Genomic DNA, 22,611 nt, shown 5'->3' with positions numbered 1-22,611 from the left:
AGAACCCATAGAAACTTTGCATTTAGAACAGGCGGCAGTACTGCACCCTTGAAGAGGGAAAGAAGTCCCAGAACAGGCATTGTCCTAGTGCAGAGAAGGCAGTTTAGTGAACCAGCTGTGGACTGTCTTTGGTGTCTGATACATCAAGTATTATTTGCCAATGATTTTACTACGGTCCCGTATTTCTCTGCACACCCCAGAAGTACAGCATGCCAGGCATAGGCAAGTCTGAATGTTACTGTCTTTGTACATGGGATCGTGGAAGGAAAGCCAGGCTGCAATACCAAACTGAGCTGTGCCTTGTACAGAGGACATGTGCTTAAAGATGCACTTCCCACCAGAATTCACCAGAATATGTAATGATGTTTCAGAAACACAGGTCTCACACTAGTATTACCACCTTTGCAAACATCCCCTTTTCTCTGTTCCAGTTAGCTTATTTAGTAGTCATGGGCTTTATGCAAGACACTTCCCCATCTCCCAATAGGGGCAGTTATGCTATATTGACTAGAAGGATGCTCTGGTAAGTATACTGCCATAGAAAGGATACTTGCAATTTTATTAATGCTACTTCAGCCACCATTCTTCTCTAGCATAAGAATTCAAAGGTAAAGCAAGTTCCTTTCTTCAGATTTCTGCCGACAAATACAGAATCTACTCTATGCTGTTCTGGTATAATTCTATGGATATAATGGCATCCTATGACATCTATCTCATAAATAAATATATTAACAAAAACAATTGTCTTGGATGCATATCCACCTAGCAGAAATCTTGTTCTTACAAAGAACATTTAGCTGTTAAAAGAAGTCATTAGAGGTCAACAGTCTGTTACAAACAACGGAAAAGAAAGTGTACTTACAGGGACTGACATCTCTGTACCTATTTCTATTTTTGTTTCTGGGATGTTTGGCCACTTTACATGGAAAATCACTGGCTTCATGCCTGATGTCCTGAAACAAACAAAAAAAAAAGTCTTAGATATGAATCCATCTAATATCATCATACCATTAGCTATTTTAAGACAAATACCCGTTTGACTTCACATCTTCACATGTGGGAGTTCCAGACAGAAAGGACTTTGGGCTTCAACTTAAGAACTGAGTTTAAATTTATCAGAATACAACACTAACATTATTTATGTGTTAAAATATTATTAGCTTGCATAACAAAGTTGCAAAACATTTACCAGACATTATGCCTTTATACTCCTGATGGAGCAGGGTCTCTGCCCCAAAGCACTTTCAACTATATAAACTGTTTTAAACAATTATTACCACTATCAGTGAAACTATCAATTGTACTTCTGGCAGTAATTAGAAAACATTCATTGTGATAAAAGAGAACTTGTCAATGCCCCTTGGCATCAAACACACACATGGAGTGGTGACTTGTCTAAGATCACTTACATCTTTATCTTGAGTTATCACCAAGATGTCACAAAGCTCCATATTGCTAAAGTTGTTTGTATCCAATTCACATACTCAACTAAAATATATCTATCATCTCAAGCATATAATCGGGGTTTCTTTCAGGTTTTTTCAGATTAATAGGTCAGCTATCTGAGAAAATTTCAAAAGCTATAATACAAAGAATTCTGCTGTTCTTGGACATTAGTCCCAATTTGTAGAAACAGAGCTTCACAGTAAATAAATACTGCATAAATATGCAAATCTTAAAAATTATAGTACTAGGAACTTCAGGGTGAAGCTGTTAGATTTAACTGAAATTAATGAAAACTGAAGGAATGGATTTACTGTAGAACTGATATTTCAATAACATAATGAAGTTTAAGAAATCCTAAGACAGACATTGTGCACATACATGAAATGAACAAATGAACCTAGCCCAGAGGCCACTAAAAATCATCATTAAAAACAAATTATTGAGCTAAATTCATCCCCTTTCACTGGATGAAATTAATTTTGCTAAATATAGTCAACCAAATGAACCAGAGTTTATATTAATTAAGTTATCCGTCCAGATACAGATATATTTGAGCATGGTGTTGATCCACATCCAGCGTGACCAGAGAACAGGTTTCTGCGCACATAAAGTTAGTGCATTTGGAGGGCTGCTTGCGGTATATAGATCACTTCCACAGAAAGGCTGGGCACTCCTCTATTAATAGTTTCAAATTAGCTCATGCTCTGTTTCAATTTGTGGTAGCTTTCCAACATCAGAGAAGGAGGATTTTATATCAGCTCAAAAATCTAATCCCTAAAATGCAGGCCAAACTGACCTGTTTTTCTGTTCCTCTCCGTTTTGCATAAAGAATCATGTACAATGCTGAAATTACTTTTTTTTTAAGTGGGCTATCTACTGCAGCTTATTACTTGTTCATCTTTTCCTACCCCATTATTCAGATATGTATCAATTTACACTGAATGCTACATGTCAAGGGAAGAGTTCTGTTTTACATATACCTGCTCAAAATTAGTACAGTATTCTGAAATGGCTCCTCACCGAAATAAGCCCTGACATCAGCTGCTATCTTTTTATAACTTAACACATGGCTGCCAGTATTTCTGCTTATGAAGAATGCAGTCTGGAGAATATGATCTTGACTGCCACAGCCTAATATCTCAAACATGAGGCAGCTAAAATGGATGTTTTCATAAATTCATCTCTGACACTAGGTTGGTGACTTTGTATTTTGCAGGGGTTTATTTTCCTTCTGTACTGACTGTACAGCATTAACAAGAGACAAAACCAGGGAACTAGGAAAAATGGTTTTCTAGATCTCTAACCACATTTCCCACAGAGCCTACATGTGTTATTTTTTTTTAAGTGTTAAAAAAAAAAACCCAAAAAACAACACAACCACCCCACCACTTAGGATTCATATTAAAAAAAAACCCAAAAAACCAAAAACAAAACACCAGACAAACAGCAAATTGCAAACCAAACCAAAAGACCCTTAGGCATTTTTGCCATAAATATTGGGTTAAATTAGCAGCAGCACTAATCTACACTGTTTCCTTTCACAGGATTAACAAATTTGAAAAGATCTGTCCCCTCTTTTAAAAAAGGAAACGGATGAAATGCTTCATACAGAAGTGGAATGATGATACAAAGGCATTCTAATATAAAAATATTATACTTAAGCACACATGCATATGTGCACATACACACTACTCCGAGACTCAGAGAGTTCTACAGATTCAAATACCAACATCACATATTTAAGGATCTGAAACTGGTAATTTATTATTCAGGGAATAGAGAGCTGGCTATTACCTCGCTACCAAATATTAGATCTTTTTAAAGATGCTATGATGCCTAAAGGTACTGAAATAAAGGAGTTCTAGGAGATGATGCATAACTCCCATAGGCACAGAGAAAATGAAAAGAAGTTACCCATGTACCTTCCAGAAACACAGACAATTTAAAAAGCTCAAGATATTTCTGAAGCACGTTTCAGACAGGAAAAAAAATGGGGTGAGGGTGGGGTGGTAACAAAATGAGGGACCTAGATATGGCAACAGGCAAGCTGCTGCCTCGTATGAAATCCAATTAGCATATAGCACTTCATTTCTGAATGTAATGAACACCAATAAAATAGAAAATCCTGGAGGACACGCATGCCTGGGCCTCAGCGGTCAAATCCATGCCTGAAAAGATGCGGCATACTCTTCTCAGCAATATGGGATAAAAGTTTGGGATTTTAGGTGGGGGCTTTTTGGTTTTGTTGTTTGTTTGTTTGTTTGGCATTGCTAGAACATCTAAAGCGACAAAAAACATCTAAGATCACTTCCAGGATATGAAGCTGACTTTAGTGGAAATCAGATGGCCTTCAACAGAGAAAATTATTGGAAGGAAACAAACTAGTGACAAGTTGTGTAAAACGGCCATGTTATAGGCTTTCTTGTACATGCCTCAAAAACTTCTGTTACTGGTTATTGCAGGAGTCGCATAACTACTGATGCTCACTGGTGTTAGGGCGGTTTCAGAATATGTCAATAATAGTACTACAGGATCTCCATGTTGAATAAACCAGACTAATTCAAAGCATGTAATTATTATGCTATGAGGAACTTGAAGCCAGTGATTCACGAGAACTGAAGTTAGTGGATGGACATAGGGATTGATAAAGTTACGAAACACCTTGAATCACACTCACAGTCACACTGCAGAGATCCTGTCATTTAAAAAGGAAGCGTGACATTTCGTTTAAGAGGTCGTGCAATATAAACTTTAAAGAGGAAGGGCTAGAACTGAAGTCAGTTTTCCAAAGTCAAATGCTTCTGTTTCTGAGCATGAGTCATTCCATGCCACTCATCTCCTGATTTTAAGTCCTGTACCCTGTGCAAATAACCCCAAAACTTCAGGGGTGGAAAGAGGAAGTCTGCTGAAGCGCTGTTCTTCAAATGGAAAGTTCATGTCGCTTTTGATCTGCAGTAGTGACTGGAATAAGAAGTTCTTTAGTGCTTTACAGGAGAAGGTTGCTCTCAGTTGCATGAATGGGTTCCACTTGGCCTAACAGCATCCCATTTCCTGCCACAAAGAAAGGACACAGAATACAAGGGCAGATGGCTGTGTTGTTCAGACAAAAGGGATCAGTCCCGTGAACACAGCCTTGCTTTATCTAGAGTCCTACAGATGTTCATCAGGAAGAGGTGCTCATGGTGGCTCTCAGTCCCTTATCCCAAAGCCTTCTGTACCAGAATGCCTGACCCTTCCTCCCTTCCCCCTGTCAGAAACCTAACAGTAGTGATTTCACTCTGCAGCCCACAGCCCTTTCTTTCCATTCCTCCCAGCCTTCAAAAAATTACCCTCAATTCAGTCTCCTAAGCCGTAACTATTCTGGAGCCCTAGGTCTGTCAATTGCCCCTTTGCTCAGTAAGTATTTTCTGCAAACTTCCCTACTTGTCCTAGCCATCGGTACTCTGCACTACACTGTGGTTGCCATCCATAAACTCCTAGCACAACGGCACATTCAACTATGCTTTCCCCATCTTGTTCAGACACCAACGGGAGATTAAGAAAGGAAAGAGATACTCCAAAATGTTCAAGTAAGTATTAGGTAAGATCACATGAAGAGGTGTTCATGACATCAGTCATTCAAACACACTACAATGTTGCATAGATTTGCATGTCAATATTTCCAGAAGAGAAACTAAATGTCCAGTATAAAGGCCTTCAGATTCAACAGAAAGGCTCCCGGGGAACTTTGCAGCAGGCCTCAATTTGATCACACTATTTTATTAGACCATAAACTCTGGAGTAGCTCAGACTAAGAGATAATGATACACTGTCATTTTAACAGTTCTGCTCCTACGGGAAGAAGCAATTGCCAAGATCGTATCATGGGCTACAGAAGTGCACAGTAATCTATCTACTGAGGCAGTCACACTAAGGACAGCAATTCACAACGAGTATATAAAGACTTAAATAAAAAAGTAATTTTAGCTTAAGAGCTTAAAAAAAAAAAGATTGTTTCCTCTTAAAGCTAGCACTGAAAAAAATGATGACACTGCTGTAAAAGGTGGAAGAGCAAAAAAAAAGAAGTTACAATAAAGTCAAGTGAAAGCTGCTGTTTTCTGAGATGTTATTACAGGCTGATTTCAGAATGGAAATACCCCTACAATTACATGAGGTGGCAAAGAGCTGTACAGAAGACCACAAGAAAAACAGGTAGTACTAAGTGATCCATAATAAACAGCTACTTTACACAAATGGGAAATGGTCTTCAGATTCAGTGTGTAAGGGAGCAAATGGAGTCACTGAGAAGCAGTGAACTGACTCCTGAACAAAAGAACCCTGCTAAGATATAAAGCATACATAAATCAACTGTTCATTCAACCCACTTTGACAAGGAAGACTGGATTTCTTATCCTATATTAAACTTTACATTAGGATATTTGGACAGGGACAAGAAATGAGGACATAACTTGTAGGTAACAAGAAGGTCATCTAAAGATCAGATAGATGAGCAGACAATTGCATCACATAACATTAATCTTAACAACAAGCTACAGAATTTTACCCAGATAAATTAAATAAATGTAGATTTTAATATCCTTTTAAAACATTTTATCTGGTCTCTCAGTTTTGCTTTTAAGTAAAATATGGTAGTATTGATTTGCTTATTAATCTCCCTCAAAAAAGGCCGTCAGCTGGTATGCTGAGCTTCTTCCTGAGGTCAAGTAGCATGGAGAGAGAGAGAAAGGCACAGGCTTGTTTAAAGTTCAAGAACACTATTACACGAGTTTAATTAAAAAAAAAAAAAAAAAAAATCACATACTTGCAACATGATTTTCCTAGAAAGCCCCTTGCTAATTCAGCACTATGTGGGCAATCTGGAACAGGTTGTAGCAACGCAGCGTAAGCAGTGCTTCCGACACTAGTCAGCTGGTTGCAGGCACGGAAATAACCCCCCAGGAGAATGTAAACTGGACATGATTGTGTTATTAAATCATATCAGCACTTGCGAAAGTGTACTAATTTTTTCTGGGCCCACATTTATTGCAGCTAGCAAATATTATAGATTGTTTCTCACGATTGACTAGTTTCAACATGCCTAACTGTAGAAATTCAAGAATTATGAAAGTAAATCCTGCAGTACTTTATTGTATCCACTTCATCCTGGTAGATAATTGAACACTGTAAATGCTCAATTAAACACTTGCACCTGAACGGTTCTTACAACTTGGGTATGTACTTCCAGAAGGGAGAAAGTCATGGAGTTGCATCATTTCCAAACTTTAACAGTATTATATTTATTTTGCATCTTGCCAAAAGGAAGACATTGCGTAGAATAAATCATTGCAATTCTGCAGAACTCAGCTGTTCAGATTCTCATATTGCTTTAACGTCATTATCTGCAATGAGTAAAAACGGATTTTTCAACTCGGATTTTTTTGAGGGTTGCAGCAGAGCCAGGGCGATCAAAGATCTAAACTCTAACATTAGGTTAAAGAATTACATGAGACTTCTCAAATTTCAGTAAGTTCAAAATACAGTTTGTCCTTGAAATTTATGACCCATAACAGAAGAAGTTCAGAGTAGCTGGCAGGAACACTCTACTTCTGCTGTTTTGTAGCCATGTACTCGCTGCCAAAACAGGAAACAACTGAATGGAGGGTCAGTATAAGAAAACAACTGAAGTTCCCTTCTTCTTTACTTCAATCTCTATTTTTCCTCCCAGATACTCTATCTGCTCCAGAAATGTATCTTAGACATTATTGGAATGATAGAGACTTTTGAGAAGACGAAATGGCTTTTTCTTGACAGCTGTTGTGCAAAAGAAAAGCTTTGCTATCTGTATCATCAAACAAAGTCAGTGCCAGGAAATAAACCACAGTCTCATTAAAGTGTCAAGAGGTTCCAACTCAGTTACTTTTCTCCTGTAAGAAAAATAATCACAGAGATGAGATCCAGATCTTGATTTGCCCAAACATTAGAGGTCTCCAGTTAGAGAGTTTTGGTTTAACCTCCTCTCAGATAGACGGGTGCATCTGACAGCCCAGATATCTACATAGTTCCTAATGGAATTTAGTCTGTGTAGCAAATCCAGACCTTCATTTGTTTGCAGTATGGATTTTGTATGAGTTTAAAAATGTGTAATTCCTGGCCTGTAGGGTATTCCAGGCTTTATAAACTGACAACTGTGGTTACAAATAGAGTTCTCCTTTCCTAGTTACCTAATATTTTCATTCTGACATCTCACAAGCCACCTAACAGCATCATAGCTTTTACAGAGCTACCACTACACACAAAAAAAACCCCAAACAACCAATGAGGTAAAGACCATGTGTGTAGACTTTGCAGACTTCAGGGAGGATGGGGAGGAGAGAAAAAAAAGACATAAAAACTGTAAATACTAGAAGGTGAGGGAGGGATGAGACAAGCTGCTTCTCACACCTTTTCACAGCAAAACCAGATCACTGTGCTGCATAGCCAAAATATTTTCTATAGTTTAGACAAACTGCAAATGACAAGTTGCAAATTGGAAACAAAAGGACAAGAGATGCCCTTGGAACCACTGCAGATAATTTACAGTTTCTCAAGGGGATCTCCAGCTTCATGAAGTAGGAACCATGGAATGATTTTTTATTTATACTCAGAATCCTCTACTATCTTTCAGAGATACTACATACAGTGTTAATAACCTCAGCTAATGTTAAGAAAACAAGACTTTACCATTGCTCCAAATTCCTGCATAATCCATTATCACAATTTGATCTTAAGATAAACAAGCTCATCCAATTAAAAAAAAAAAAAAAATCCGTTAATAAAATATAAGACTCTCACTCTTGAGTGCCCCTTTTTCAGCAAGGTTTACAACATGATAGAGTGAATTTCAAGCTATCTGCATCAACATCACTCCTTGCTCACTGTTTCATAATTTGTATAGGTACACTGTTACTTTCATGGTCATCAGTCACTAATATTTTAAAGTTTTACTGCTTTTTTAAGAAGTTGAGTTTGGTTTGGATTTTTGTTTTTTTTTGTTTTTTTTTTTTTTCAATCATCAAGCAGCTACATATTTCCCCTCCTCAATTCCCCTCAAAATTATGCAAATATTTTCAAACACTTGCTAGACTTCAAAGTATTTAACTTCATGTACATGGGTCTCAGAAAGCAGCTCAGGTTAATACACCAATTTGAACATTGGTGTATTAACACCAATTAACGTACATTGAACATTTAAGTTCAGTATTAGAAGTTCTATGTATAAATTCAGAAAGCCTGACTCATTTTTAAAGCCCAGTGTTCTGCACAGAAAAAAAAAAATCCAGTCTTTTTAAAAGGTTTCAGATAATATTTTGTTTAAACAATTTCAAGGATTGTGCTAGAACAAGGGCAGAAGACTTCAGATGAAAGCTAATTAGCCTGGTTTGCACAGTTAATACCACTAGTAACAGCTGGCACCCATGTATGAATTTCCAACTTTTTAAAAAATTTAATATCTGGCTTATAGGAATAATTTCTTTTGTAAAAATCCACAACAAAACTGAGATTAAAAGCTTCCTAAGAGCAGCCAATTGACACTATATCTCCCAGTAACCAGAGTCCTATTTACTAAAAGATAGTAGAAGGCAAAGCTATGTTGACATGGTTTAATCTGTAACAGTTTTATCCAAAAACCCTTTGGCAGAAGGATAAAGTATTTTTTATGTAACAGGCATTTGATCAAGCTATGAAAACCCACTTCATCTTTAGTTACAATCAGCAAAATAAAATCTAGATTTTGCTCTGAATTTAACCAGGTAATTTGATGGATGAAAATCCTTACAGAGCACACGCATACTCTACACATGGAAAGCATAAACCTACTTCTGATTAAGTTTTTAAGATAAGTGGGCAACTAGAAGTACCTACAAAATGATCATCAATCCATGATCATTTATTTAGAACCTGGGCTACACCGTTTGGAAGAGTCAGAAAAGCAGCTTTAAAGTAGTTACAGAAGAATAGCGACAGAAAGGATTTAAGGAGCGCTTTATACAAATCATGGTAAGTATAGTAATAGGTCTATGAAAAGCACCAACACTTGAGTTAAATCTGTTCAATAATAAAGGCACTCAGAAAATGTTGTGATTTGGTTAAATCCGGAGGAGTCAAGCAATTCTGATTGTCTTAGTATTTTGTCAATGAGTACAAGTTTTACGGTAATCAAGTGAAGGAATATTTCATTCTCCATATAAAGTTTTTGCATTTCAATGCAGTAGAGCTCTAACATAATCCCTGCATTATTAATCTATGTAGTGTCTTAGCAGATGTTCTCTAAAACAAAATTTTGAAGTAATCTACAGACACTACCAACTTATTTAAATAATCATAAATCCTTTTCATTGTAGAACAACTATTCCACTCCAATTCCTAAATTTCATGAAGTTTTACATGCTGTTTTACATGATGAAGAATTAAAACTAAGAAAAAAAGATCTGAAAATTAATTTTCCATTAAAAACAGAAGGAGCAGACGGGAGAAAAAAAAGAAAGAGTCTTGTTCATCCCTAAATCTTAACAGAAGAGAATCTAAGAGACAGAAGGAATAAACTGAAGTATTATCCTTTAAGTTTTTCACTCTGTTTCAGGACCTATCATCAGGTGGTGGTTCATTACCTGTCATGATTGTCATATGGAGAGCGTGTTCTTGGAGCCCTGAAAACAGGTTATTCTACCAGGCAGCGGCTAATTTATTTTCAGAAGATCAAGAAAAGGTACTGACATAAAGGCAGGAAAACAGTGAGAATTCTTGTTCTATATAAGCACAAACCAGTTGTAAACTTCATCACCATTACAGGAATTACCCAGAATGATTCTTATTCAGATTTAAATCTCACCTTTAAAAAACCACAGCCTTCAAGAATAAGAAAAAAGGCTTTACTATTTTCAGTCATTTTAAGTGATGCCTAAAAAAAAATAAAAATCACTCATACTTTGTTAATATCAGAAGTTTCACTTTGGGCAGAAATCAATATGCAGAAAGTGAATCAGTCGAGCCCGACTTCCTGTAAATTGACTTCAGTACACTAAACAAGCACATTTAAAATCTTGAAGCAGATGTTCCTGTAAACGAACACAGGCATACAGTTCCATTTCATAACTTATCATCCTCTCCCTTCACACAGAAGGCATGTGTGATTTGGTCTATACAGGTACGGGACATCAGAGCCTGTGCTCTGGTACAGAGACAAAAACTTGCTAATAATTATACTCCTAATTCCTGTCAGCTGTATGACAACAGAAGTAAGCAATGAAAATCATTACCAGACCCTGTCTGAAGTTGTCTTTTCCTCTCTCCTCCAGGTGTCCACTCTGACAAACTGCCTCCTTAATTTTGATAAATACAACAAAAAGTCGCCTGTGGGTTTATGGGTTGTAGGTTTGTTTGTTTGTTGGGGTGGGTTAAGTGTTTTTAAATCATGTCTTTCCTAACAAAACTACAGTTGCTAGCTTCTTGTCATATATTTAAGACTTACTCACATGTTTTAAAAAAAAAAGACATATAAGAGATCCTTTAACTTAATTATTGTTTCAGAATTTAAACTTGGTCTGGCATCTGAATGACAACAATGAAACATTTTGGATCCAACTGACACCCTGCAATCAGACCCACTTCCATCACTACCACCACCTGAGTGCCCTCATCAGGCAACAGATTCAAGGTCTTATCAGCTAAAAGCTGAACAAATCTTTACGGATTCTTTTTCCTTATCTCCCATTTTTGACCGTATGGGCATGCTGCCCACTAAAAAGAATGTGAATTTTCAGAACATCTGGCATTTTTATTCCTACTGTTAACAAGGAATTTGAGAGGCTCCTAAAGTACTAGGTATTGTACCAATATAGAAGGACAATCTAATCTTCTGCCTAAAGAGAGACTCCCAGCAGTTGTTTAGCATTGGATCTACCATCACTGTTTAAGGCCCTCTAAATCAGTTGAGGAGACTATTAACATGCTCATCTAATGAACTGTAACAGAACTATTACAATTACCAAAGGATCCAGAGCATCCAAACACAGAACAAGTTCTGTGGTCTTGATGAGTAATATCACACTTTCCAAGTCTGAAAGCAAGCAGCCCTGCATATTTGAGGAGCTTAGGTTTTGAGTCTTTCTACTAACCCTCTGTTAAGTTTTTTAAAAAGAGACTTCATTTTAGATTAAAACATATACTTCACATTCACTGAGCTACAAACGAAACTTGTCTGTGGTATTTGTGTCCTTTCACCTTTTCCTGGAAAGTATGTTGACTAAAAGCCAAACAAATAGCACAGCACTTTAGCTGCTTAATAGACAAACACCACAGTCATTTTGCTCAGGACAAATATTTTAAAGGAACAAAATAAGATTACAAATGTTAGAATTTTTCTTTTTAAAGAAATGCCAACATTTGTGCATTTGTCTTACCAGCAGTTTAAACATACACGATCGCAGAACTACCATAGCATTATTTTTAATTCTTTCATACATGATATGAGTTAAACACATCTATATTACTAACCAGTATCTTAAGAATATTAGTCACATTAACAGAAGACTAGTCAAGTCCAGTATTCCCTATCTGCAGTGATATATGCTAATCAATAACATGCAGAACTTCTTAAAATAACAGAACTGTCAAAGAGAAAAGGGCAGGCTACAATTCCCAAGTGATCTTAATTTTGTCAAGGTCATTTTCAAATTAAGGTATCATATGTGAGATAGAGATCTAATTGTCTAGCACACACCACAACTAGAAATTACCAGAGAAAAACAGTGTCAGCATTAGAACAACATTTTAGCAAGCCACTGCTCTAAGTTTAAAAGATGCAGTTGCACCACACGGTACGTTTCCACAACATGGCTCATACAAGAAGCTCACAGTGTCACTTTCCTAATGTGTTTATGAAACAATCCATGAAAGCGTAGCACAAATCAGAGCTTCCAAACAAAGGGTGATTCCCCAGACATTCCAATTGGTATGATACATGTATCACGTTCCCTTCCCCAGTGAAAGGCAATTTTGCCATGAAACCAGAGCGCAGAAGTTGACAGCACAGGGTATGAGCCCAGTACTTTCCCTGTCCTGGGAAAGGATCTTAAGGAAAATGACAAGGTGTTTATACAGCGGTCCCAAAACACCAACCACAAATAAGCTGGGAACACAACCTCAGCAACTAATTAGCTTTTCCCTTTTCTCCCTAATTGAAATTAATTAGGTAGCATCCATGAAGTATGAGGGATTTTAGTTAGCAGTAAGGCCATGAAGTGGCCCTAAGGGACAGGTAAAGTATCTACAAAATACACAAGACCTTAGCAACATTTGTGATGTGGGTAAAATTGCCATCTACTATGAAGTCATCATCTCTCCTAAATCCATCATTTTGCCTATCCAGTAGGCATAAAAAAAATTATTTGCCAAGCTTCAGGGTATTTTATAGTTCTAATCCTCAAGGCAATCCTAACCAAGTCAGACAAAGAAAAGTTGTTTTCTTAAACAGTCTCCTAATGGTAAAGAGAAAAAATACAGAGCTTCTGTTTTTCAAAGAGTTTGATTTTACACCCATACATTTAGCACCAGAACAATTCCCTGGAAGGCATCTGATTCCCTGAATAAGATCACAAGGATTTTTAACCCTAGAGTCAGCAAATAGGAACATGCTTTTTACAGTTTTCAGTTTGTTCTGCAGCACTACTTTCTGTTGTAGATGGATAATGACGTTCAAATAGGAAAAAACCCATGCATCTCCCTCTCATGGTGCGATATCTACATTAAAGTGGTGGTCATCCAGCTACTAGTAATGAAGACCAAAGACCGTTCACAAATATTACTTGAAAACAGGAAACAGATGACCTCAGAAGTTTTGGTGGGTGCTCAAAATTAATATTAAAAACTAGGTGGAATGAGAGATGGCTACAGAGAGACAATTTGATCAAAAGCAAAAAATTCACCAATGTCAGAGAGGTCTTACAGCACTAGATGCGCCTGAAAACATAAAATCTAAGTTTTTAAAGAGCTCCAGAGTTGTTCTCATAGTTACGTATCAAGCTCTACAAATTCAACAGCTTGACTTGGCACCTTACAATACCTCCTAGAAACCACAGTCAATGCAATGAGTAATAGGGAAAGCAGGAGACTTTGTACACTCCGAGATTTATCACCAATTCATTTTTGTTATGCTGTTAACACGGCATTAGAATTTGCATGCAAGAGGAAGAGACAGGCTGTATGTAAGAATACGCACACACATAATCCTTTGCAAGTTCATTAGAGACTTAAAGCTACAAAAATATCCTTCCAGGTCTTACAAAGGAAAATATAATACATTTTTTTCACATCACTGCTATTGTTCTTTGGATGCCCTAATGTCAGGTTTGTTGTTGTTGCAGGCATTACATTCCAAAATTAACATTTATGTCAATTTGGACTGCTAAAACACTGAAGGGTTTCAATGAGAAAGAGACAGGCCTTTATGCTAGACCATTGACTTTAATCTACCTTCACATCTCTTCTGAAGAGCCAGTTGTGTCCTCCCTCAAGAGGGGTGCAAATGCACCAGTTAAGGAAGTCACCCACTGAAGACAGTCAGAAGACACCTCTTGGTTGCTATTATGGATGCTGCTTGTGTTCTCCAAGCAGATTAGTTTTCATCCGCAATGCTCAAACTCATTAGGTTTCTAACTTAGGAGTCAATGTTTCTCACTACCATTTTAGGAATCCAACCACTTCACTGTAATGCTCTTGGGTTGACAGCTGTGTTGGAACAACTATATATTTCTCCTTTCAGAAGGGAGGATATTTCTCTGAGCAATTTTTTTAGGCTCTTGGAGGAATGCTTTTGTCTTCCCTGGTCCCTAGAGGCAAGGGAAGAAAGTTTTAGATTAGCTCCCCTACCCCATCATTAGCACTATAGAAAAAATAATTGTCATTGGAAGAGGACATCATTCAGAGTCATGGGAGCCAGGCTGGGAAACCATGCATCTCCTTTACGTTTTTGGTGAAAAAGTCTTTCTAAATACCAAAGCACTTCTAGATTAATCATCAATGGCCTATTTTCCATGATGACACAAAACCAGAAACAACAGGATTATTACTTAGGAATCAGAACTTCTGGAGTTCGCCTAGTTTTTATTTTCCTGATTTGAGTTGGTCTGAAAGTCTCTTACCATCATGAAAAACAGAAGTAAAAACAGGATTTTATGAAAACGGGATTAATTTGCAAGCATCATTTTCTACACCCAACACTGACTAAAACTAAACTCAGAGCTTATTTACTGTAATTTAGAGGATAGAGTAAGCAAGCTATTGGTGTTAACAGAACCAAATAGGAATTAAAATAGTTTTTCTAAGACTTAATTCTTATCTCAAGTTAAACCAGTTATATATGCCTTTAGAAAGTACAGTCAGTTAAAGCAGTTTTAGATACCAGCTTGCCATATGTTATGTTAAAATTAGACTGATTTTTTTTTTAAAAAGTGATAAATTTATGCATAGAATATGTCTATTCAGTATACACAGATTTTGAGGAATGCTGTTGCTCATCCAGTAATCTTTGCATGAAGTACCAAATAAAGCTTATTAGAAAAAAGAAACTAGTTCAGTAATTTTGAAGTTAATCTTGACAATATCTCATAGAACTATAAACACTTTACACAAAGTAACCTACACCAGCATTGTTTTCCAAATTTTTGTCAGTGCAGTTATTTCATAGTCTGCAGAAGTACAGGTAACTGCAATAATTTTTAGATTTCAGGATAAAATTTATAGTAATTTTTTACAGGATCTGCACAATGATCATATCTCAAGGATCAACGGAAAAGCATTTTGAATGCAAACAACATCATGCAAGAAATTCTTGTGTAACGGAGAAAGGCAACTTTCTTGGAGGGCAAGAAAAGGGGGAATATGTATGCTAGACAGACTGTATGTATACAACTTACAGAAAACAACAATTACTTCATTCCAGGGCTCATACCTCTTCCCCTGAGGAAGCTTTCAGGTTGAATTCACACAAGTCATAGACTTGATTTTAGTGTAAAACAGCCCAGATGCCACCTGAAGTGTTCTGTTGTGTCTGTATATTCATACTGTTTGTTCGATTGCAAAAGTAACAGACTGGTTGCACTAAAAATGTTTATTGTATCTCGTTTGTCAGTGTGATAAATACGCATTAATATATTTTTTAAAAGTAATAACATTGGTACCATTGAGAACTAGAGACGTTAAAAGCTGGCTAAAAATAGTAATTTGAATTCCTAGCTTAGTCAGCTTGGCAGAAACAGCTGTGTTCACTGTAACCTCTAATTGGTTTGCATATTGTAAGAGTTTCAAAGGTTATTTCCCTCTCAGAAACCTACTAAATTAGCCTTCACAGCACAATACTGTTACCATATCAAATGCAACAGCAACAGATTATTCAGACTTTAGAGACTTACCACTATTTTTTCTGTAATTTTTCATTTATAAAGGCATATATTCTTATTTGATAAGGTAAAGGCAATCTCCTCTCTATCTGGAGCATTCAGAAGAGCCTGTCTTGAAAGGAAAAGAAAAGGTCCAGTTCATAGCTGCTCGCTTATGAACATGTACTCCTTGTTGAAAGAGCTCTGAACTCTAATTTCAGTAATCAATATACAAAAGTGTTCACGTAACTCCTGTATCTATTCAGCAGCAAAAGCATGAAACAGATAGACTTGAACACACTTCTCAAACACAACACACCAGAATTGCCATGAAGGTTTTTTGTGAGCCCTCTGTGTTTTAGAAATAGTGACCTGGAGGTCGGTATTTTGAAGCCATTTTTGTTCAGATGATGGAAGAAATGCATTAGAAATCAAAGGTATTTTTTTAGCCAAACTGTACATTTAATACTATATCTTGGCCACACAGCCCAAGTTTCTGCTACATAATCTTCTGAATACATTACATTACATAGGTGAGACTTTCAGAATGCTGACTGTCCCACCAACAGTCAAAATATCATTGAATTTATATGGCAGAAGTAGCGGCAAGCCAATGTTGAACATGCTTGAATATGAATTAACGGTCAGATTTTAAAATTAAAACATAGGTGGCTCTAAATGTACCTGATTCTTACTCTGCAGAAACAGGTATATCAGTGATGAAGAATGAAAGATGAGGAGCAACATGCATTATTACAGTGCATTTAAAATTGGCATTCACAAAATAAGTCATATTTAAGCCATGACTTTTTTGGTTTGTACGTATTATGTCAGTTATTCTATTAGTATTTTTATAAACAGGAAAGGTAAAAAGAATAATTTCTTAAAATATTCCATTGGTGAAAGCGTATTTTTAAATCTACTTTTTCTAGAGACAACTATGAAAAACTACCGTAACATAAAAATCTGTGTTAAACCTTTAAAAGAACAAGCAAAGCAATGCCACTAAATGTTTAATATGAAAAAGAAAGGACTCAGTTCTAGCACAAGTAAACTCCGTTCATTACTTTGAAACCCTGAGCAACTGCAGTCAGAGTTTAAAGCAGTTTTTTTTCCTCTCGTGGCTAAGTGGTGTCACTCTGCATAAATTATTTAATTCACGTTGGGTACTCCAATAATCTAAAAGCTAAATAAAACTTTCTAATATATTTGCAAAAGTTAAGGGAATAAAGTCACATCACGACTATGATGTGGCACATGTTCGGACCACATCAGTATTATTTTTGTATTTAGAATACTATGGGAGAGGCAACAACCATATTTCCAACTTTCTCCTAATTCCATCAAAATTCTCAAAGTTATGAGCTCGTATGTAGAGGAAGTACTAAAACACACAAGAAAGGAAGTGGCAGGAATTGTTAAATAGGAAGTTGTGAACTTTGCATTACCTATTTAAAAAAAAAAAAAAAAGGAAAAAAGATATCTACATCTTATTTAGTGGTAAACTTCATTTCCTTGAAGTTGTTTATACCATATGTTATTTTACTGGCTTTTTTGAGATGCAATTTTTAAGTTAAAAGTGTGAGGGGTATTACTAGATTTATTTAGTATCAAGAAACCTTGTTCATTCAAAATGATGAACCATATGTTACAACAGGTACCAGCTCCATAATGAAAGTGGGTTTCCCTCTGGTATTCTGTTTCTTCCCTATGAATTAGGTATAATACAAAATCCCAGCAAGTTCTAATCTATGGTATAAGAATGCTTCACTCTGTTGGGCATTAGTAAGAACACAGGCAACGGAACTAAAGATTCATTCTGCCAAAGCATACTCATTACACTATTACCAAAAGCTTTTTACCATTTCTAACATACTGAGATTCAAGTTTAAAGAGCATACACAATTAACAGCATTGCACAAACCATGTTCATGCCTCTGCATGCAAAGAAAGGCCAAACTCAAGCTTTGCTCCTACAACCAGCAAATAGTCATGCTTTTAGTAGTTATGTTTTTCAGCATACTGCCCAAATCTGTATTTGAGAACTTTAAGTAGCTGTAACTGCTTAAATACCATTCCCAGAAAGAAGTTACAAGTATCCTTTCTTAAACTAATTTCAGGAAAGACTTTTGGACTGAAAGTTGAAGAAACACACTGGATTACAAATTGGCATGAACAGCTTGTTTCAGTTGGGATCTGTTTAACATGGCTGTTGCTGTTATAATCACAGATGCCCACTACACTGTACTTACAATACTCAAATTTGGAAAGGAAAATTTTAGTGATGATTAAAAGCATACTGAATTCATTGAATGGTGCAACCTACAGGTTGCCAAGCTACTGCAATGCACACAAAAACCTGCTGAGAACAAACAGTACTGCTGAAAACAGATGTTAGATAAAGCAGAATTAGGATACTCCTGTTTTCTCACGACTGTCTAATATGTGTTTAGGAAACCAATCTAAGCTAAGCTAGTTTAATATTAAACCTTATAGCTTTCTAAACCTGAGATGATCAGCTCACAATCTATGACCAAATACAGTTTTGGAGATAAGTCAAACACTGATGCCATCTCCCCTATCCCCACAAACACAAGCCCACACATTTGTTTACCTGACTATACAACTGTCAGGTCATGTAAGGGCTGAACAGGCCACGTGACAAATGCACAAGCATGTTGGTTGATGACGGGGACAGAACAGACTGTCCAGCCTTCACATGGCTCCAGGACAGAATGGCTGGGCACCTCTGTTCTACACCAAGGTTTAACAGAAGATGTTGCACTTAAAGCTGAATGTTTACGCAACTACTTCCAGAGTAGTAAACTGTTCTAAGAAAAAAAGAGAAAAATCAATAGTTTTTTGGAAAGAGAAACTTAACCCTTAAATGTTGACAGCAGAGATGCAACGTTTACTGAACTGACATTCAGAGAAGTTAAGCTACTTAGATCTGAGGTACGTTTCTGAGCACTTTGCTTTGCTAGCTGCCCTTCACACACAAATAATAATGCATACTAAGTCTTTAGTCACAGTGGATATCGATACTGCATTTTACTTATGATAAGCATAGTTTCTAGTGTGTGTTAGCATTTAGTTCTCACACAGGAAAGGTGAATAAAAGTATGTCTTCAGAAAAGACAACGTGTAAGAACACCTACCTATGGCCAACAAGCCTGAGAACTTCCTGTGGAAAGATACAACCCCTCCCTTAACCCAAAAGCAGCCATACCTTAAATGCTAAAATTTATTCTCCACTTTATTATTTCTCCAAGTTGCAAAGCAGTACTTTAAGACACTGGCAGAACCAATCGTGTTACTACAGATTGTTTTAACTGTCACTGCAGTGAGAGAGAGCTTTCACCTCCAGCTTTGCAGGTCATCTTCTCCCCATCTGAAAGCAACTGAGAGTTTAAAAAACAAATGTCAGTGTAAAACAGACACATCACATAATCAAGATAAACTTTCACAGACGTCCTAACGCAAGACAGATTAGCACTCTGCACTCCAGTACATGAAAAAGACTGCAAAACTCGACAAGCTAGGCCTTCAAAGGACTATTTAATCCTCCCCATGCTAATGAAACAGATTTGTGAGTGAAAGTAAGTTGCATGGATCAGATGAGATAAACAATGTTTTGCCACTTTGTCTACTAATACTGCCAGTTTAAAATAATTCACTCTGAGAACATCAACCGATTTAGCGAAGCCAAGCAACTATCGTAACTTCTATCTGTATAATGACAGCATCCTCTCTGGAAATGCACGACTCCTATTACTTCCTAGCTTCCTCTTTTACAGCCCAGACGCAGTGCTGTACCTAAGGCACCACACCCCACAGCTCCACGAGACTCCTGCTCATCATGTTCCACTTCCTGTCAAACGGAGCCAGTTATCAGTCTTGACTAAACATGCTTTATAATTTGGTGGTTATCTCAAACCCTCATTTGCAATCTTAGCACATATCTGGAACACTTACAGAAAAAGAATTATAAAATACAGTAACTTCCAAATATCTTTAAAAAACCCTCCACCCCTATCACATCCCTTTCCATTCCCTTGTCCCCCAAAACACTGTTACACTGAAGGCTTCTGAGCACTGATCCACAAATAAAAGTTATCGACTATTAGAATCACACACAAGTGCCTCCACTTACATAAACAGTGCTGAGAACAAAGCATTTTTACTAGAAGATTGGATTATTTTTCTCTAAGTATTCCAAGCTAAAATCTTGTGTGCAGAGAGATAGTTTTATACGGAGAACACATTGTTAGCAAAGACTTTAGTACAAGAAAATCCTAAAGATGTAGACATTATTACATGAAAACAATAAATGTTTGAGTGCTTACTCCTAACTAGGTATCAATATTAACTTATTTAGCTACTCTTAAAAAGATAATAAGCACATAAGTTTTACACCCCAAATCCCCACTTCATGTGGTAGAGAACTTAGCAGACACAATAGCAAATAAGGAATTTCCTGCTGTCAGTCAGTCACAGATAAGTACCTGTACACTAGAGCGTATAAGGCCATTAAGTAAAGCCTCGCATAACAGACTCGGCTCCTAACGGAGGTTCTGAATGGTAAGCTTTACACAAATTATAAACAAGAAATCAATGACAAATAAGGCATAAGTCTAGTTTCTATGAAGTCTTTCTGCTCTGCCTGCTTCTTGACAAGCTTTAAAAAGATTTGTAAGATTAGACCTCTCCGCTAATGCTCTCATGTCGACTAATAAATCCAGTAACTTAGCAGCTGTAAAGATTTTACATATTTTCAACCTCCTGTTCCAGTCTTTCACCTCTACTGAAAACAAGACGAGTCTGATGGACACAGAACAAACAAGCTCCAGAACCTGGGGGTACCCCCCAAAAACAGCCCTATTCCTGAGCCTGCCTCCAGAGAGGACAGCTGACTGCCTTGGGATTTTGAACCTCAGGCTGCTTAGACCCTCCCTTTCCCCAACCCAAAACTACCCATGCTCACTACCCACCTCTGCCCCTGCTTGCCTCTACCAACCACAGCCAGACTACCACACGCTCTTTCATAGTTCAGCTGTCTGTTAATAGGTGTCAGTTATCAGAGTGATTATTGTAGAAGAACTGAAAGCAATTGCTATTTAAAGGGAAATTATTAATGAGCCTTCTATGTAATATTGCTCACTGGCAAATCAACCAACCAACCCCCCCCAACTCAATATTGCATTTTTCAGTACACTGCCAATTCAACCACAGCTAATGTTGTAATATGCAAGGATAAAAAGGATGGGTTTGTTGGTTCACAACACATGTTGTCCTTCACATATTTACTATACTAGTTTTGAAACAGTACAAGGGCAGATCTGCTCTGGTCATGAAACACTTCAGGCCAATTCTGAGAAGATATCAATACTGGGAATGAAAACATTGTACAAGTTGAAACAAGATTCTTGTTCATGTCATCCTACAGACACTGCTGGGCACTGCGCAGTTCTAGGTAGCAACTGCAATTTAATGTGAAAATTCTGTTGTCAGAAGTTTAAGAAACAAGCGACAATGTTGCTTTCCAATTTAATTAAACTGTAAAGGGAAGAAACAAAACCATGTTCTAGAGTTGGATAGCTGTCCACTCCCCTATCCTTTGCTGGTTAAAACTCTCCCCATTTTTCTTCCATTTCTGGAAACATTCAGAAAATTTCTAAAACGTGTATATATGTATTTGGCTGTTTAATAAGCTATGTAGTAGTTTTCCAGTTCTTGCTCCAATGACCCACCCTCTCCTTCTTTCCAAAAGATTCCTCTTACTAAAACCTCTTGCTTCTGTCAGAGTTCTGTTTTTCCAGTAGCCCCCATCTTTAGTCATTTACCCCTGCACAACACAGAGCAAGGACGTACAATTCTACACAAGGATGGCAGAGTTTTAGTCCTACTTCAAGCAGCTACAATGACTGTACAGAAGACAGTGGAAAAAAGAGGCCCTAAGCAGTATAATGGAATCGAGATCTTCTGAACTAGTATGGGTTATTTTTCCTGTCAGAAAAAAGGAAGTATACTCTTCCTTAGTCAAAAATGCATTTTTAAAATAGATTTCACATTTTACTTCCTGTGATCACATTAAAAGGTCACACTGTTTATGCTACTGTAACCTGTTACTGTGGGATTAGAAATGATATAAACAAGCAATTCTCATTCAAATGTGCACAAGGGAAGAAGGTTATGAGAACATTCCTCTTTATGTGTAGACCACTTGTTCCAAATAAATATAAAGAATCTGAGAAACAGAGTGTCTTTTGTAGAACAGCTCACAGCATCAAGTACTTGATGAATCAAGCACTTCACAGAAAAAGCACAAAATTCTGGGAACTTGAAATACCAGAAAAAGCACCTGAAAGATCACAAATAGAACAGCTACTTTAAGTTCAAGATACTGCTATTTAGTAGCATTTTAACAAGCAATTATTTCAGTGCAAAAAGTATAGCGAGCTTTCTTCCCAGAGGGGAGTTTCCTCTCTGCCTGCAGCAAGATCTGCATAGCTCCACACTCGCCACTGGTACAGCATGGAAGTTTTTCTATCATTGCATATACTGGCAGAATGCAAAACTTGCTTTGTTGATGCTCTATTTCCTATTTCTACTTATGTAGAACTGTTTTAACCTTCTTCTAAGTACAGGAAAAAGACTGCACCATATGATTCAAATCTGATTCAACAATCTCTTAACAGTCGGTGAGACAAGTAAATCTTCCTCATCATTGATCTCTTCACCCTCAGTGCTGAAGGTAAATTTTTACCCCTTG

The 22,611-nt window shown here is 37.0% G+C and overlaps 1 protein-coding gene across 4 annotated transcripts in view; it reads right to left on the bottom strand.

Annotated features, from left to right (window-relative positions):
- PTPN1 (protein tyrosine phosphatase non-receptor type 1) overlaps positions 1 to 22,611 on the bottom strand; it is a 48,292-nt gene that overhangs the window by 17,631 nt on the left and 8,050 nt on the right. Inside the window, exons 2-3 of one of the 4 annotated variants that reach the window (XM_075166510.1) lie at positions 15,873 to 15,972; positions 863 to 953 (exon numbers count right to left, since the gene is read on the bottom strand). In XM_075166510.1, coding sequence (XP_075022611.1) covers positions 863 to 943 — 81 coding nt within the window. In that variant the 5' untranslated portion in view covers positions 944 to 953; positions 15,873 to 15,972. Of the gene's footprint in view, positions 1 to 862; positions 954 to 15,872; positions 15,973 to 19,068; positions 19,176 to 19,200; positions 19,241 to 22,611 lie in introns of those variants that run through there. The other 3 variants (XM_075166508.1, XM_075166511.1, XM_075166507.1) reach the window with 3 other exon arrangements.

This window comes from Calonectris borealis, chromosome 17 (assembly GCF_964195595.1).
Source record: "Calonectris borealis chromosome 17, bCalBor7.hap1.2, whole genome shotgun sequence".
Classification (NCBI taxonomy): domain Eukaryota; kingdom Metazoa; phylum Chordata; class Aves; order Procellariiformes; family Procellariidae; genus Calonectris; species Calonectris borealis.
This window is presented reverse-complemented; position numbering and strand designations above follow the sequence as displayed.